The sequence below is a fragment of the Tachypleus tridentatus genome, chromosome 12 (assembly GCF_004210375.1).
Source record: "Tachypleus tridentatus isolate NWPU-2018 chromosome 12, ASM421037v1, whole genome shotgun sequence".
Taxonomy (NCBI): Eukaryota; Metazoa; Arthropoda; class Merostomata; order Xiphosura; family Limulidae; genus Tachypleus; species Tachypleus tridentatus.
In genome coordinates, this window is record NC_134836.1 from 60960254 (window position 1) to 60978407 (window position 18154).

Here is an 18154-nt window from a genome sequence, read left to right on the forward strand (position 1 = left end):
CAAACAAACTAAACTTTTGTAAAACCACTTGGTAAACAGACAGAAAGAAAAAATAATGGAAAATATTTTGTGCAAGAAACAGAAATAATACAGAAAGAGGAACACGGTATTGTTTAGAAATACAAACATCATAGGTGTGGTCAAAGATGTAAGAACTAATTTAAAATCATAGTTTTACGAATAAAAGAATGGTTTGGTTTGAATTTCGCGCAAGGGATATCTGCGCTAACCGTCCCTAATTTTGCAGCGTAAGACTAAAGGGAAGGCAGCTAGTCATCATCACCCACCGCCAACTCTTGGGCTACTTATTTACCAACGAATAGTGGAATTTATCGTCACATTATAACGCCCCCACGGCTGAAAGGGCGAGCATGTTTGGTGTGACGGGGATTCGAACCCGCGATCCTCGGATTACGAGTCGAGTGTCTTAACCACCTGGCCATGCCGGGCCCACGGATAGAAGCAGCATTTAGGCCTAGGAATAAACGAGAGTGAGACAGAAGAGTGAAAATGAAGGTCACATGTACTAGGGTCAAAAAGGCTAAGGTAAACACCACAAGGCCTAAAGACAAAATGACAAGGAAATAACACATGTTTTAGTGCCATGTTATTCAAGATCATGTAGTATAGAAGCACATTAGGTGGAGAAACCTTTTCCAAAGAGGAACTAAATCTATGGTTTTAAACTAAATTGGCTACCAATGTCTACATAATGGGAGCCTAGTGAAAACCGTATGATGTAAAAGTTTGTTTGCAGACATAATAAATATTTATTTAATGTAACATGTTTGTAAACACTGTGTGTGTAGTGTAAAGATAAAACATTATTCAAGGGAGTTGTTTCGCTTCTTTTGCTACAAAAAAATAATTTTGAACCACGACAAGTTAAAAGTTGTCTTGTTGAAACATGTACTTACCAAATAAGGTTCTGTTAGAAGTACAGAGAAAGCAAATCTGACACCGGAGAAACCGTAGTTCAAAGATACTTTACAAGATGGAGTGGAATGGTCAAGTGTGAAAATAGTTTTGAAGGACTGACACACGTACTAATAAAATAGTTTTGAAGAACTAACACATGTACTAATAAAATAGTTTTGAAGGACTGACACACGTACTAATACATGAACATTTCGTGATTAAGTTCTCAAGTGACATATCACTAATCATAAAGAAAAGAGCACCAAAATATGTAGGCAAGATGATCAAAGTCGCAAAACAATAAAACAGAAGCACATGGGGGGAGCATAACTTATAAATCTGAGAATAACCAATTACAGTGGCTGGTCAGAAACAAGATATCAAAGGTGACAAGAACTCAATAGACAAAAAGAAGAAGAGATGCTGTATTTTTTTTTTATAAAATCAGGCACATTGCAAAAGAGAACAAGTGTGTCACCAGCAAGCAACAGCAGAAATCTCACCATGAAGCATTCACAAAGCTGGGACTAGAAAGAAACAATAAAAGAGCGACTCTCACCATAGATGTTGCTAAAAGAAGAAACAGAATAGAGACAACCCTATAAATTCACCAACAGAAGAAAGTGTTATCTCCAGTATGAAACAGTACTCGACTGATGGTCAGCTCAAGTTAGCAAATCGATCGAAACTGTCAGTGACAATTGTAGCATGTGGCAAGCATCGAGAAATGTCAACACATTATAACATGCTGGTAAGTGAAGGCTATATCGAAGTGTCAACACATCATAACCTGCTAGTAAGTGAAGGCAGTGTCGAGGACAAGAAAGTGAAAGCTCTATGAAAGACTCGGCGCAGTTGTATAACAGTGAGAACCAGTCTAGTATCTGATGATGGGCAAGATACGTCTGTGTGTACTGATTGATGGGACAATGAGAATGTTTCCCACAGCAAAACTAAAGGTGAATACTGTCTACTACGTATTAGTCCTTAAGGCCATGTAATGATGGCGCCAATATACAACCTGGTGATTGAAAACATACCAGGTAGTATAAATGGGATTAATATTTTAAGGTTTCAGTTTTGCTACCCATAAACAACAAAACACTTACCCCACAGTAGAAAGGATATTTTGAAGTACATGAAATAGTCAATACAATAGATAGACATTTCTATCATGTGTTATAAATACGTGCAGATACAGAAAGTAAGTTAAGTAAATTAATGAAAGTAAAAGTTATAAAAGTTAAGTTAGACAGCGTACTCGTGTGGACTTTTGATGAAAAATATAATTATTTAAAGCTCTGAATTAAACTGCAATAACCTGTACTGTAAAGAGTTTTTTCACAAGTTTGTTTCTTTGTTTGTAATTAATTACAAAGCAACATAGTGGCCCATTTGTGCTCTGTTCATCATGGGGTATTGAAATAATTGTTTCTAGCGTTGTAAGTCTGCAAATATACCGCTCTGCCACTGGGGTACCATATACATAAGTTTTCCTTGTTTTGAATATGCCATATTAAAAAAAAAAAAAAGTGGATTGTGTTTTCTCCGTTTGTTGTTAAAATTTATCGCCAACAAGTCACAGGTGCTTACTGTAAAGAAACCTACCTATCCATATATATATATCTAAAGCTGACAATATCCATTCCATCTCATTAGTGAATGCATTTCAATAAAGAAAACACAAAGATACAAATGTTAACATTTCATTGATTTGGGGTGTTAAATGAAAATTGTTTTACTATGTTCTACATTATCCAGTTATTTTCGTTGCTCCAAACCCAATAAAGGCCTAGGATTTCATATTCATTCCACAGTAAATTCCTATCCAAAGTTTTTGCTTTTCTGCAGCACCAGAGGGGAAATTAGTGTACTTAAGAATACCATAAAAAAACAGAAAACTCGAGGTAGAGTTGGTGTGGTTGAAGATTCAAGCTAAAACCATGAAATAGGAATTGAAAAGCAAATTGGCTATCTGTAGAAAACGAGCTAAAGTTAAACACAGTTATAATAGAGGAAGTGTGCTATAAAGACAGAAATACCAAGTGAACTCCTTATAACCTAGAGACGTTTACTATCAAAATACCAAACTTAGTGTAATGTGATCGTTAAATAGACAAATTATGCTATAGCATATGTGACTTAGTAAAACTAGATCTAACGGTAACGGTTTAAGTATACGATTTTTAAAATAAAAAAACCAGTTTGGAAACCTTTTGGTCTACAGACGTAGCAATCCTATCGTCTACTAACATAAACACACGACTAAAGACTTTGTGTTATAAAAACAGATAGTTCAAAGTAAATAAAAATATGACCTACTTCTTAACTAAGGTACAAAGCATATTACCTAGATGATATAAATGTTTCTTTACATATACTTTATAAGTATATATTACACTATTTTAAATATTTATATAAGTATAATTATTAATATACCAATATTCAATAATTGTACGTATATATAGAGGTCGTTAACAAGTGTTAAAAAAACGGTTCCTTCAGTTGATAATTTGCAGTGGCGTGTCACGGGTGATATCATGTTATCTAAATAATTGGTTCACAACGCAATGCAGTCATGGCTACACGTATGACTGGATACTTTTATAAATAATCTTTGTGTTAAGAAATTGTTAAGCAATTAAGACCTAAATGATACAGTTTTCGAAGAAATGATCTTCAGTATATCAATGAACGAAAATATATAGCACAACAGAGTGTTTAGGACAGCAACCAGATCAAGCCAATCCGGAGAAACGCAATCATTCAAAAAGTGAAGGCTGTGTTATAAACAAGAAAACCTTCTGATTCAAAAAATTTTTGTGATGACATTGCACATTTTGTGTGTTAAATTTTAAAAATATATAGTAAATAAGGATTTAAAGTTAGCAAAGATTCACAAGCTAAAAGTCCATACAATTTCAGTCATATTTTAAAAACGCTGGCTGTTTTTGTGGTCATAAAATATGGATCATGGAGCCGATTTCATAACAACTTCATTCGATCAGGTATTTGTCAAATTTCCTGGTGCAATTACAATAGTATTTTGTGTATGGCTATTGCTTACTTATGTGGTCTTGTTAAGACATATGGACATAAAGCTGGCTCTTCTGTCCTTGAGACATCGAAAATTGCGATATCAGACATAGCTCCCAAACTGAGCATAATCAACTTCTCTGTATTTTTAAACGTCTTTTAAGACTTAATACTTCTAACTTTCAATATATTTTCACAAAATTTAGCAGTATTTCAGTTACTATTATAAGTCTTGAACGTACAAAATATAAAAATATTTAGTGAAGTATTTTTAATAAAATAAAATAGATTTATCCATAAATATATCGATTATTTGTTTTGAATAGTTCATGTACAGTCTTGAACGTACAAAATATAAAAATATTTAGTGAAGTATTTTTAATAAAATAAAATAGATTTATCCATAAATATATCGATTATTTGTTTTGAATAGTTCATGTACAAACTAATTTTCATGTTAAAATTAAAAATACTTTCCTCATCTCAAATATCTCAAACTTCCTTTGTGTAATCCTCAAGACCTCCTAAATGCATTTCAAACCTTTCTTCAGTAAAATTTGACTCACCTCGTAACCACCAAAATAGTGAAATAAATACAAATTACCCTGTTTTCTTTCTAGAATAATTTCATGTAGTAACATGAAATTACGTTTGTTCATCTTAAGTTGCTCTAAGTTCATAACAGTGTACATCTATTTATAACTTAATGTTATTGACTTTTGAACCCTGTCTTACAATAGTCAGCGCCATTATAAGTTGTAACTTACTCGAAAAATGTAGATCTTATGTTACGCTATAGAATTACATTACCTACGAGCAACTACAACTAGTAAAAAGAGTTCGCGTGAGTAACTCGTGAAACATTTTTATTATATTATTATTATTAATAATGTTACTTAATATAACATTGAATAACCTAAAATATCCCTTTTATGCACTTAAGTTACTTTTATAATTCCACATAAAAAATAAACATGTAAAACAAGAAATAAAATAGCTAGCCTTAATATTTTACACTACTCATAGTACTGCATTTAATATTTCTTATTTAATTAAATAATGAACCAAATAATATAGAGTAATAACATCCAAAAAGTAGACAAATTCCCTTACCTCTCAACATTTTCTGGCTTTCTAACTCTGTGACAAGAGTCGTTACAATTTTATCCAAGCTAGTTGTTAACAGGAAGATGCTGGTACTCTGAGTCAAACTGACATTTAACCATTCGGAACATAACACTGTACAACAGATCATTTGATAGATGAAAATCTTGAGTTTGTATTGGTTTTTCAGTGATATATAATTAAAAGTAAAAGAAAACTATTAACGAATTATAAAAGATAAGTTGTGACAGGTGGGTGTGGCAGAAGGGATCCGAGTTTCTTATTGGTAGTTCTGTATCCAAACAAAGCTGAATACAATAATAAGTGTGATTTATCTGACCAATGAAGGGATCCGAGTTTCTTATTGACAGTTCTGTATCCAAACAAAGCTGAATACAATAATAAGTGTGATTTATCTGACCAATGAAGGGATCTGAGTTTCTTATTGGTAGTTCTGTATCCAAACAAAGCTGAATACAATAATAAGTGTGATTTATGTGACCAATGAAGGGATCTGAGTTTCTTATTGATAGTTCTGTATCCAAACAAAGCTGAATACAATAATAAGTGTGATTTATCTGACCAATGAAGGGATCTGAGTTTCTTATTGATAGTTCTGTATCCAAACAAAGCTGAATACAATAATAAGTGTGATTTATCTGACCAATGATGAGTAATTTACGTTTCATTTCTTACTTTCTCGAGGGATGATGGGTAAAATAGGGATCATGACATGCCAAGAAAAATGTGTCACGTGTGTCACACATGGGGAAGTTCAGGATGAAAAAAATATTCCTTTGTACAACTAAGAACATAAAATTTACATATTATTAAAATATGGATAATTTGCTGATATTTTATACTATTACAATTGTTATAATATAAACAAAAAAAGCTTGTAACATTGGAAATTGCGATGTCAGACACAGCCGCCAAACTGAGCACAGTCGACCATAGAGATGGCATCATTCTAAATAGTTAATCGATGCTAATAAACAAATAGAACCTATAGTTTTTTTAGAAGCCGGAACCTTTCACTTTAATAGTAATGAAAATTAATTACGTTTACGCTACTTTCATCGTATTTAAAATATCGTCCCCCAGTGGCACAGTGGTATGTCTGCGGACTTACACACTGAAAACCGGGTTTTGATACCCGTGGTGGGCAAAGCACAGATAGCTCATTGAGTAGCTTTGTGCTTAATTCTAAACAAACAAAATTTAAAATATCGCATGTTTCAGCATTTAGATATGCAAGTTCAACTAGCATGGCTGGGTGATTATGTCGCCTAAATCGCAATCTGAGGGTTGTGGGTCCAAATCCCTCTTTCACCAAATATGTTCACCCTTTCAGCTGTGGAGACGTTATAAAGTGTCGGTTAATTACATTATTCATTGATAAAAGAGCAGTTCAAGAGTTAGCAGTGGGTGGTGATGACTAGCTGCCTTCCTACTGGTCTTTCACTGCTAAATTAGGGATGCCTAGCATGAAATTCAAAACAAACAGACAATAAAATTATTAAAACAGTTCTTATGTTTTAGGTAGCTCTACACAAAGTTTACCGGTCAAGAGTTTGACCAACTTTTAGAACTTGAAGGTCTCAACCTAAGTACTATTGCTTTCAGGTTAATATATATTGCTTTATTTTAAATTTAGGAGAGAGACATCGGACTTGCATTATTATCCTGGACACTAGAAAGAGAAAATGCAATTGACTATGTAAAGTGTATTTCAGTTGATGATGTCACATTCATATCGAAGAGAGCATCAGCAGAGAGGCCTTTCGGGACTCTTTTATTTCTCTTTAAGATAGAGGTAAGCGTAGTATTGACATTATTTTATATTAATTACATAAAATGATAATTGAATAGTAGACAATCCTCTCTCTCTCTCTAATGAAGATTCCTAACACTGAAAAAAACAAGCTTAGAATTCCTACCCATTTATATTTTAAGTTCTAAGAAATATAATATATTAAAACTTATAGTAATATCAGCGCAAGAATGTTATTTCTGTCTTGTAATGTTTAATCCAATGTACGGGCCACAACAATATAGTTTATTCGGTTATAACCATCCAATTATGTTCCAAAGCTTTTTAAAGAAAGAAATTCATAAAGAAACAATGTAATGAATCAGATCAAAAGTCGTGGCAGGGACTTATCTTAATATCTTTCAAGTTTCAAAGAATTTGGCGCCTGAAAGACAACCCAGGATACTCAGAAACTGATGTTTCTCTTCACGCTAAGAAACCATGTGGATCAGCAATCATTGGTAGTCAAAAATAAATCCCATAAGCACCAGACTATCTTTACAATGCAATTAAATGCAGTGAATATGTTGATTTTATTATAATCCAAACACATGTAATAAATGGTTTAAAACAATGCCAGCTCCAAAGTGTAACCTTTAAAGCAGGTAATAAAACTTACATATCCAGGTGGTATTATTAAATTCTTACATCAAACGATATTAAAAAGTTTGTTACTCACATAATGAATTTATTGTTCTTTTCAGATATGGATCTTGTATTTCTTTTGTGGAATTGTCGCAGGAATAGCGATTAGTTTAACGAACTGGTTCGAGTATTCAAAAATGAAAAGAGATATAAAAACTACAATCACACAGTCATGGAAAATCAATGTTTGGTGGCTGGTTTTACGAACCGGGATGCTTCAAGGTATATATTATTCGTATATATAATTTTTCATAAAAGTTGCACCATTGTTATATTTTATTTGATAATTAATGGGTGATTTTATGGGAATCGATGAAAAATACTTTATTGAGGAGATAGTTTCACTACATCTATTTAAAGTCTGTAATACAATTAATTAGGTTAGACCGTTTTACTTATTCAGAGGGGATTCCATGTAGACTCCTACATGAAGTTACCATCCGAATAAATTTTAGGAAAATATTTTCAGAAGGCACATAAGTATTCACGTAATTGTGCATCTTGTCTCTATATTCCAAATTTCACCGAATTTCTATGAGCAAGTTTCGACGGTAATTATAAATAATAATCACAAGAGATAACATGTTCTCGAACCTCAACATTCATTACAGTATGAAACAATATCTAGACCAGACCTTTTATAAATGCATTGTTTCCTATATTTAATAGTTTAGAACAATGTTGCTTATAATCAGTGATGACGAGAAACCCACTTGTTGAGAAATTTATATGCAAAAACGGCTCGTTTGGGCTGAGAAAACACTTTTACATAGAAGAGCGAACAACGTTTCGACCTTCTTCCTGACGAGGACCGAAGAAGGTCGAAACGTTGTTCGCTCTTCTATGTAAAAGTGTTTTCTCAGCCCAAACGAGCTGTTTTTGCATATAAATGTTGCTTATACATATTAGTATGAAACTATACAGAGAGTACTAACACTTTGAATCTACTTGTGGAATGTAATTTTTAATAATATTCTCGGTAACATACAAAAAACTGGATACGTCAACATCAAATATAAAAAGTAGAAAGTAGTAAAAATACAATCCGAATCATAGGTGTGCACTTTAGCATTTCGGTTTACAGTCTGTCTTCCTTGTTTATTTAGAGAAAACAAACATTTACTGACACGCAGAATTCAGTGGACATCAAAGACATACCGCCTTTTTAAAACAGTTATTCTTTCAAACAACACAAAGCATGGATCTAATAAGACACCATATCCTCTAGTTACCAAATTTACACGTTTAGTGATACATGAGTTGTTATCTAACATCAAAATGATTTTCAGATACAGTTCTTTCATAATAATAAATCAATTTGTTAAATAAAATTTAGATTCTGCCTTATATATATATATATATATATTAGTATGTTTACAGGTATGAAGATGATCCATATAATATGTTTCAATGTTTATTACTACATACTCTGTCGTTACAGAGGGCTGAATGTGGTATTTTGAAAATATTTTTATTTGCAAGTTAGCAAACCAGATAAAAACATGTATATTGCAATGATACAGTACATTGCCTAAGTATTCGCTCCCACCTTCCCTGCAAATTTTCAGATTTTGTTCCTGTCTGATATTGTAATCACGATACTTTCAAATGAGACTTTATATTTAAAATCTACACAATCTGAGAAAGCCGATAAAGGCTGATACTCTGTAACTAAGATTGATTTTCAAAGAAAATTAGAATATTTCCAATTGAATAAGTCCATGACAGTCTTACGACGAAGTGTTTTTGCAATTACACTTACGCTGCAGGAATATCAACAAGATGCTCGGTCGTCAGGTAGAGCATGACTAGTCGTAGCAATATTGAGAGTAGCCACGCGGTAAGTCTCCAAATCCGTCTATATATAACGTAATAAACTTCTGTAATTCAGCAATTTTTCTTTTCTTTTACAGAGCCTTCTGTAACATTAACTCAATGAGATTATTAATATATAGTAACACCAAGCTTTCCCATAATCACTGTGATACCAACGTGTATGAGAATACTATATGCAGCACTTGCACAGTACCAAATAAATCCTTATTGATTTTGAATCCCTGCATAACATCAAGTCAGGCTAATTATTTGTATAAATGTATCCATAAAGCACCGAATTAAACTTTTTATTCTAATATTAGTCGTCTACAACAACACCAAAATTATGTTCCCCCATTGTTTATCAGCCTACAACTCTTTCGAACATATAAGATTAAAAAATTTATTAATATACAGGGTCTCCCTCTACACCAAAGAGGAACGTGACCAGAATTATTCTTGCCAGTTGGTGGTTGGTGTGCATTGTCATCCTGTGTTTGTACAGTGGAAACATACTTGCGTTTTTGAGCATCAAGAAGATAGAATCTCCGTTAGACAACATGAAACAAGTTCTTATGAAACCAACGCTAGGGATCCTGGCCATTCCCGGTTCTCCTACGTTTAACTTTATGTCGGTAAGTAAACATGCATTAAAATATCTGTATCATTAATTATACACAAGTATTCAGTATTCATTATTAAATCATCCGAAGTGTTGCACAAGCTTCAAGAAGTCAATATGTATATACCTAAAACGTGGTATACACTGTGCAATGGTCAGGGTAACTATGTAGGAAGAGGTAGCGAAAGAAGTGGTGGTGGGAGGTGCGCTCTCTGTAGTCTGTTAGTCTAAGAGTTAGAGATTGGTAGCATTGAACGTTTGTCAACCCTGTAGCCTGTTAGTCTAAAAGTTAGAGATTGGTAGCATTAAACGTTTGGTAACCCTGTTGTCTGTTAGTCTAGGGCCTGGCATGGCCAAGCGCGTAAGGCGTGCGACTCGTAATCCGAGGGTCGCGGGTTCGCACCCGCGTCGCGCTAAACATGCTCGCCCTCCCAGCCGTGGGGGCGTATAATGTGAGGTCAATCCCACTATTCGTTGGTAAAAGAGTAGCCCAAGAGTTGGCGGTGGGTGGTGATGACTAGCTGCCTTCCCTCTAGTCTTACACTGCAAAATTAGGGACGGCTAGCACAGATAGCCCTCGAGTAGTTTTGTGCGAAATTCCAAAAACAAACAAACAAACTGTTAGTCTAAGAGTTAGTGATTGGTAGCATTGAACGTTTGCTAACCCTGTAGTCTGTTACTTCAAAATTAGGGACGGCTAACGCAGATATCCTTCGAATATGGTTTTAAATTAAATCAACAAATAAATACTAACAGTTAATTTAATACAATACATGTTTTATATTTCTTAAATGCCTGTTTTGCGAATATTTTTCTGAATTAGAAATATATATTTTTATATTTAAAACAGACAACCAACGTCACAACTTTCAGAGATGTTTGGAAGCGAAATAAACAGAGTAAAATTGATTCTCGGTTACAAAATGACGAATATTTGGAGAAAGTCAAACAGGGACATATTCTGGTGGGATTACGCCATTGGTTAAACCTCATCTCGAATCCCAAAGACAAAGAAAAACAGACTTGTTCCATTTTCCATATTGCCTCAGAGAATATACTGTTGGATTTTCAGAGCTTTGGATTGCATAAAGGGAGTTTTCTGACATACCCATTAAGTGAAGGGTTTGTATAATTCTTACTTAGAAAGTACGTGTTTGTATAATTCTTACTTAGAAAGTACGTGTTTGTATTATTCTTACTTAGAAAGTACGTGTTTGTATTATTCTTACTTAGAAAGTACGTGTTTGTATTATTCTTACTCGGAAAGTATTCCGAAACATGTTATGATACAGACTGTAAATAAATATTAGAAAATATTGAAAGTTACTTCTAAAAGTACGATTTTCTTTCAAATGCATAAAACAATTGTAATTTGTGATATGAAACTTATATGTTCATGGCCAATATGAAATCTCGTATTATGACCAGTTTCAAGCTGATCGTATTATGGCCAGTCGGGAAACTAAGTTATATCCAATGAACCATTTCTTGAGTGATAACATGTATTGTTTATCAGAATAACTATTTTGTTTTCAGATGTAGCGGATAGCTTTGTATTCATTTCATTTAATACCGTAACTCATATCACTTAAAGGTGAAAGACCTTAGTGTTAGACGTATCTAGACCTCAGTATTAGACGTTTCTAGACTTTAGCGTTAGACTTATCTAGGCTTTAGTGTTAGACGTACCTGAAAATTTAACTTCCTTCAAACATGCTTTTTACAACGAAAGAGTATAAAAAGTTTGTTTTTTGAATTTCGCACAAAGCTACACGAGGGCTATCTGCGCTAGCCGCCCTAATTTAGTAGTGTAACACTAGATTTTGTTTGCTTGTTTTGGAATTTCGCACAAAGCTACTCGAGAGCTATCAGTGCTAGCCGTCCCTAATTTAGTAGTGTAAGGCTAGAGGGAAGGCAGCTAGTCATTACCACCCACCACCAACTCTTGGGCTACTCCTTACCAACAAATAATGGGATTGACCGTAACATTATAACGCCCCCACGGCTGAAAAGGCGAGCATGTTTGTTGCGATAGGGATTCGAATCCGCGAACCTCGGATTGCAAGTCCAGTACCTTGACCACCTGGCCCAGTACAAAAACTATTCGAATGAAATAAATATACAGTGGTACCTCGGTTCTCGAATGACTCCCTTTTCGAACAATTCAGTTTTCGAACATAAGCTCGGTTCCCGAACCAAGCTGTCGTGGCCTGAACCCCCGAAATAACCCGAATGATGACTCGAGCGACCCTTCGACCATTTTCGGCCCACGCCAATCTTACCCAAAACATTTTACCCGCACCTGTCGCTCAGTCCACACCGCCGCTAAAATCTGATGTGAACGTTCTCGTTTTACTTTTTTTGTTGTTGTTTTTCTAAATATTCTGATTAAATAAGCCACCATGGGGTTAAAGAAGGATAATGAAAGCAGCAAACCAAAAAGAAAAGTTGTTAGAGCCACAATAGAGGTTAAAAAAGATCTCATAGCTAAGTATGGGAGTGGTGTTCACGTGTCTGACCTTGGTACACAGTTTGGTATGGTGAAGTCTACAGTCTGCACCATACTGAAAAATAAAGAGGTCATCAAAGGAGCTGATGTTGCAAAAGTAGTGACAGTGCTTAGGAAACAAAGATCACGAACAATGGAAGAGGTAGAAGAACTGTTGGTTTGGGTAAACGAAAAACAGTTAGCTGATGATAGCAATTCTGAGACCATCATTTGTAAGAAAGCAAAGCAGTTGCATGCTGACCTCCTGAAAAACACCCCTGGAACGAGTGCTGATACAAGTGATGCCTTTAAGGCTAGTAGGGGGTGGAGTGAAAAATTTAGGAAGAGAAATGGCATACATAGTGAGAAGGATGCCAGTTCTAACAAAGACCCTGCTGATAAATTTGTTAGGGAATTTAAGGACTATGTAGAATCTGAGGGATTTATTCCTCAACAAGTGTTCAACTGTAATTAGACAGGCCTCTTTTGGAAGAAAATGCCAAAGAGGACCTACATCACCAAGGAGGAGAAGTCACTGCTGGGACACAAGCCAATGAAGGATAGGCTAACTCTATTATGTAGTAATGCAAGTGAGGACTTAAAACTTAAGTCTTTGCTTGTGTACCATTCTGAGAACCCGAGGGTTTTTAAGAAAAATAATGTCCTGAAAAGTAAACTAAATGTCATGTAGAGGGCTAATAGTAAAGCATGGGTAGCCAGGAATTTTTTTTTTTTTTTTTTTTATAGAGTGGGTCCATAAAGTGTTTGACCCAAGTGTAAAGAATTATCTCACGGAAAAACAGTTGCCACTCAAGGACCTTCTTGTGATGGACAATGCACCTGTTCACCCACCAGACTTGGAGGGGGAGTACAGTTTTATTACGGTGAAGCTCTTGTTCCCTAACACGACTCCTCTTAATCAGCCCATGGACCAGCAGGTCATATCGAACTTTAAGAAACTCTACACCAAAGCACTGTTTAAAAGGTGCTTTGAAGTGACCTCTGACACAAAGTTAACCGTCAGAGAGTTCTGGAAAAATCACTTTAATATCCTCCACTGCTTGAGGATCATAGCCAAAGCCTGGAGGGAAGTGTCTTTCAGGACCATGAACTCAGCCTGGAAGAAATTGTGGCCAGACTCAGTAGCAGATAGAGACTTTGAAGGCTTTGAGGCTGAGTCTGTTGTCGAGTATATTGTTTCACTAGGCAAGTGTATGGGCTTGAATGTGAATGGTCATGATGTGGGGTAGTTGGTGGAAGACCACAACACTGAGCTCACCACGGAAGAACTCCAAGACCAGCAACAGAAGGCAACTGAGGAAGTGTCTTCAGATGAGGAGGAAGGAAGGGAGGATGTTCCTAGTTCACTAATCAAGGAAATATGTGGAAAATGGGGAGAGTTACAAAGTTTTGTGGGAAAATTTCACCCTGACAAAGTTGTAGCAAACTGCAGCATAAACCTTTTCAATGACAATGTCATGTCTTACTTCAGAAACATTTTAAAATGCAGGCAGAAACAAACCTCATTAAACAAGTTTTTAGTGAGAAATAGGTCCAGTGAGTCTCAAGCAGGTTGAAGCGGTGAAAAAAGACAGAAAAGAGAAAGAACCCCAGAAGGAGAGTTACCTGACGTTTTTATGGAAGGTGACTCCCCTTCCAAACAATAATAACCATCCTACACTCCACGTTTCTTACCACCTTTCACTTACGTCATCAGCTCTCCTCAGCACAGGTAAAGTGCAGTTACATTTTCATTTATTGTTTTTTTATTGTGTTTATAGTTTTTGTGGTTGACATGTAAGCATTATTACACAGGTATAAATAAGCAATATTTTTACTCAAAATGCTTCACAATGCGTAATTTTTGGAGGTCTGTAACGGATTAATTTAATTTTCAGTATTTCTTATGGGAAAAATTGATTCGGTTTTCGAACAGCCTTCTTGAACGGATTACGTTCGAGAACCGAGGTACCACTGTACACCGTTTCATTCGTACGCCTGCAGGAAGGAACAGTATTATCTGATATCCATACATTATCCATCTTAGTGTTATGATTTTATTACCTTAAAAGTGTGAAGAAACATACAAAGTCGGGGAGAAAAGTGAACCCACTAAATAATTGAACACAAGTAAGTAAAACTAACCACACTAATTAGATACTTACAACCGTTATCAGTATAATAATCAGAAAATATCATATTTATATATCTACAAACACCAGGAAATAGCTTATTGTCTTCTGTGAGATAGGTGTACATTCCACATAACACATTTATAGGTTATAATAATATCATACATTGTGTAATGTAAGCTTTTGTGAAAAAAAACGAAGTCAGTTGTTAAAGTTATGTTTGTATGTCCATAACAGCGAAGTAGTTGTTGATTGATTTTATAAATTGGGAACAAGTTATATTGACCGTGTAGTTAATATAACTTCAATGTAATTTGGAAACTTATCGTTTAAGTAAGTGTTAACTTCATTAGGAGAAGTGTATTGACTAATGAAATGTAATTGTTTATTCAACTAACATATAACTATTTCTATAGTTCACACTTGTCACTTTATTTTCAGTGTGGACTGGTTAAGAAGAATGGGGCTTATTGACTTTTGGAATCGCAAATTTCTCCAATCTACAGAAACACACTTGACTGGTTATTGTGCTGGTACTAACGAACAACTACCACTGTTTGTTGAAGATTTCGGAATGGCTTTTGTTTTACTTCTGTGTGGATATCTTCTGGGGACCATAACGTTGTGTTTTGAGTCTGGATTGTCGTATTACAATAAACAAAGATTAACTTAAAAATTATTACATGTGTATTAGATTAGTTGCACTGAAATTCAACAATGCTTTCCCGTTAAGAATCGGTAATGGACAACATCACGGCTTGTTTGAAAATTTATATTTGTTTCTATTGAGTAATTATTATCCACATGTATAGATATTTCATATATAACTTTTTGAATGCATAACGAGTTCTCACGATGTATTGTTTTAATTAGATGGTTTAATGTATTTGTTATTATAGAGGCAAGAATAAATCTTTATATGTGAAGCATACACCTCATGTTTTTCAAGGAAGTGTTATAAGTCTATAAGATCTAGTATGCTATATTTAAATTTGCAAAAATCTGTAAGGAAATGCCCAGTATAAAATTAAAATGACATACTTTGATTTTTAAGTAATATTTCTTGCTAGTCTGGAATCAAGCGTTATAATAAAACTTTTTATAACTTAATATATTAATTTTTGTCAAATAACTAGGGATGTGATATATTCTGAGTTGTTTCAAAAGTTTTTCTCCTTGTGTGTTATAAATAGTATACATATTTGAATTGGCATATATACCTTCAAATTATCGTAAAGTTTTATTACACTTTACACAGTCACATATATATATCGTTGTGACACTAACTTTTTTAGCTGAAACTCACATATAGGATGGATGTTAGCACTTAGTTTTAGCAGCAAACTCTTAACCAGTAAATTCTGTATAGAGCTATCTGAAACATAAGAAATGTTTTAAAAGCTGTATTCTTTATTTGTTTTGAATTTAGCGCAAAGCTACACGAGGGTTGTCTGCGCTAACTCTCACTAATTTAGCAGTGTAAGACTAGAGGGAAGGTAACTACTCATCACCGTCCACCGCCAACTCTTGACCTACTCTTCTCCAATGAAAAGTGTGAATGACCGTCACATCACGAGTCGAGCGCCCTAACCATCGGGCCATGCTGTGCCCTTAACAGCTGTAACAGACAAAACGTATTTTAAGGTTTTATCAGCGTTGTTTCTAAATTAGTGGTTTTTAAACTATCGGTTTGTCGATAAACTTATCTTATGAATTGTTCTTTTCCATGTCACCCGATTACTAACAACACCAAAAGAATTATCCACAACTATCTTTAAACATGGTAGTAAATGTTTTATCATGTCATTTTATATTGATAAATTCTACGATATTCTAACATTAGGTTTGGGTAAATTACTGTTTATACTTATGTTTAAAGTATTTACGGTAAATAAAGCATAGATACAAAAACAACAAATCATAATTTGTTGTGTTTCTCAGTATATATTATTCTAGCTACAATTATATTAAGTAAGCATTATAAAGCACAATTTGATGAAACAATTAGATAAATGTTATAATTGATTTGTATAAGCTTCGAAGGATATATTGTTTGATTCATGGAAGTTAAATGTTTGACAAACATTCTTTGATATTTGGTGGTTCTGACTGACAAGTTACACAAAAAAGAACCCATTACAGTAAATACCACTATCATAAGATGCAGGGGCGCCGACATCTCGACGCCCCATAAATTCGTGGTACATTCATGGGCGTATGAATTTTTTTTTTTCTGGTGGGCGGAAGCCAAATGTGTTGAGAATTTACATTTTTGAGGCAAAGCGATTTCCTGCAGTACTGCAATACTTCCTGAAGTATATTATGAAAATGAGAATGCATTATTCTTTATCCCATGATTCCCAGGGCACCAAAACTGTAGCCCCCTCTCTTCAGGCCCGAAAAGATGCGTGAACATTTGTAATCTACTATAACAATATACAGAAATAAGGCGAACCTCACTAGCTACTGATTGTATAACGACCTGTACTATCAATAAATATTTGTTGCGAGTGTGAAACAGATTAATACAAGTTAAGTAGTCAGCACACAGAACATCAAAGTTGTAATATTTGCAAAACGAGACTCAAAACTCTAGCTTTTTCGAATAGTTGACTGTTCTTCAGAATAATAAAGGGTGATGTTTAATGAGTGTCATGAAATGCGTAGATTTGGATGTCACGTAAACCGGATGTTCAGTACAAGTTAGTATTGAGAACTAGCCAATCATAACCTAGAGCTGTTTGTGTCAGGTTTAGTTTTGTGTCAAAGGGGTGTGTTGTTTTTTTGAATTAAACACAAAGCTACACAATGGGCTATCTGTGCTCTGCCCACCACGGATATCGAAACCCGGATTTTAGCGTCGTAAGTCCACAGACATAACGCTGAGCCACTGGGGGGGCTAAAGGGGTGTGTAAAGTTTATAATAGTTATAATAATTAACTAATTTATATAAAGATAAAATCGATATAAACAATATAAATAATATTAAATTAAATGACAAAAGGCGGTGGTATCTATAGAAAATAATAATGTAGCTGAACATATAGATAGTCAAGCCAATATATATAGAGAGAGATTTGTTAGGATGGATAATATTAATAACGTTAAGTAAGTTGAATCATGAATTTAGTTTTGGAAATATATTCAGAGACTTCCGAAAGTCAACAACCTCATTGGTGTTACAGTATTTAGTAGAACTATCCAATAAGCTGTCTCTCTTAGATGTCTATACCCATAAGTTTAATGTCTTCAAGCGAGGTCCAGGCATGTTAAAGTGTTTAGTTTGTTTATGTTGTTGATTTATGGTTAATAAAACTTTCCCGTTTGGTATGGTTGTTTAGGTTTGACATATACACTGAAAATCACATTTTATACATTGGATTAAGTAAATAACATTTTTCGTGTATCAGTTTATGGAATTAGTGATTTGAAACTGTTTTTGGTTGTCTTTATCGAAAAATATATCTGTTTCCTGCATGAACTTACAATTTTGACATCACTTGCTATTGTAAGGTTGATTTCCACCTGGTGTCTGCTTACAGTTTATTTTAGCGTGAAATAAGTGTGATTTTAGTTTTATT

General features: G+C 34.4%; 1 protein-coding gene across 1 annotated transcript in view; it reads left to right on the forward strand.

Moving 5' to 3' along the window:
- LOC143235159 (glutamate receptor ionotropic, delta-2-like) overlaps window positions 1-15577 on the forward strand; it is a 52084-nt gene extending 36507 nt beyond the window's left edge. The window contains exons 7-11 of the mRNA XM_076473042.1: window positions 6716-6874; window positions 7576-7738; window positions 9749-9966; window positions 10804-11075; window positions 15015-15577. Coding sequence (XP_076329157.1) covers window positions 6716-6874; window positions 7576-7738; window positions 9749-9966; window positions 10804-11075; window positions 15015-15246 — 1044 coding nt within the window. The 3' untranslated portion in view covers window positions 15247-15577. The remainder of the gene's footprint in view (window positions 1-6715; window positions 6875-7575; window positions 7739-9748; window positions 9967-10803; window positions 11076-15014) is intronic.
- Window positions 15578-18154: the final 2577 nt, after the last annotated feature.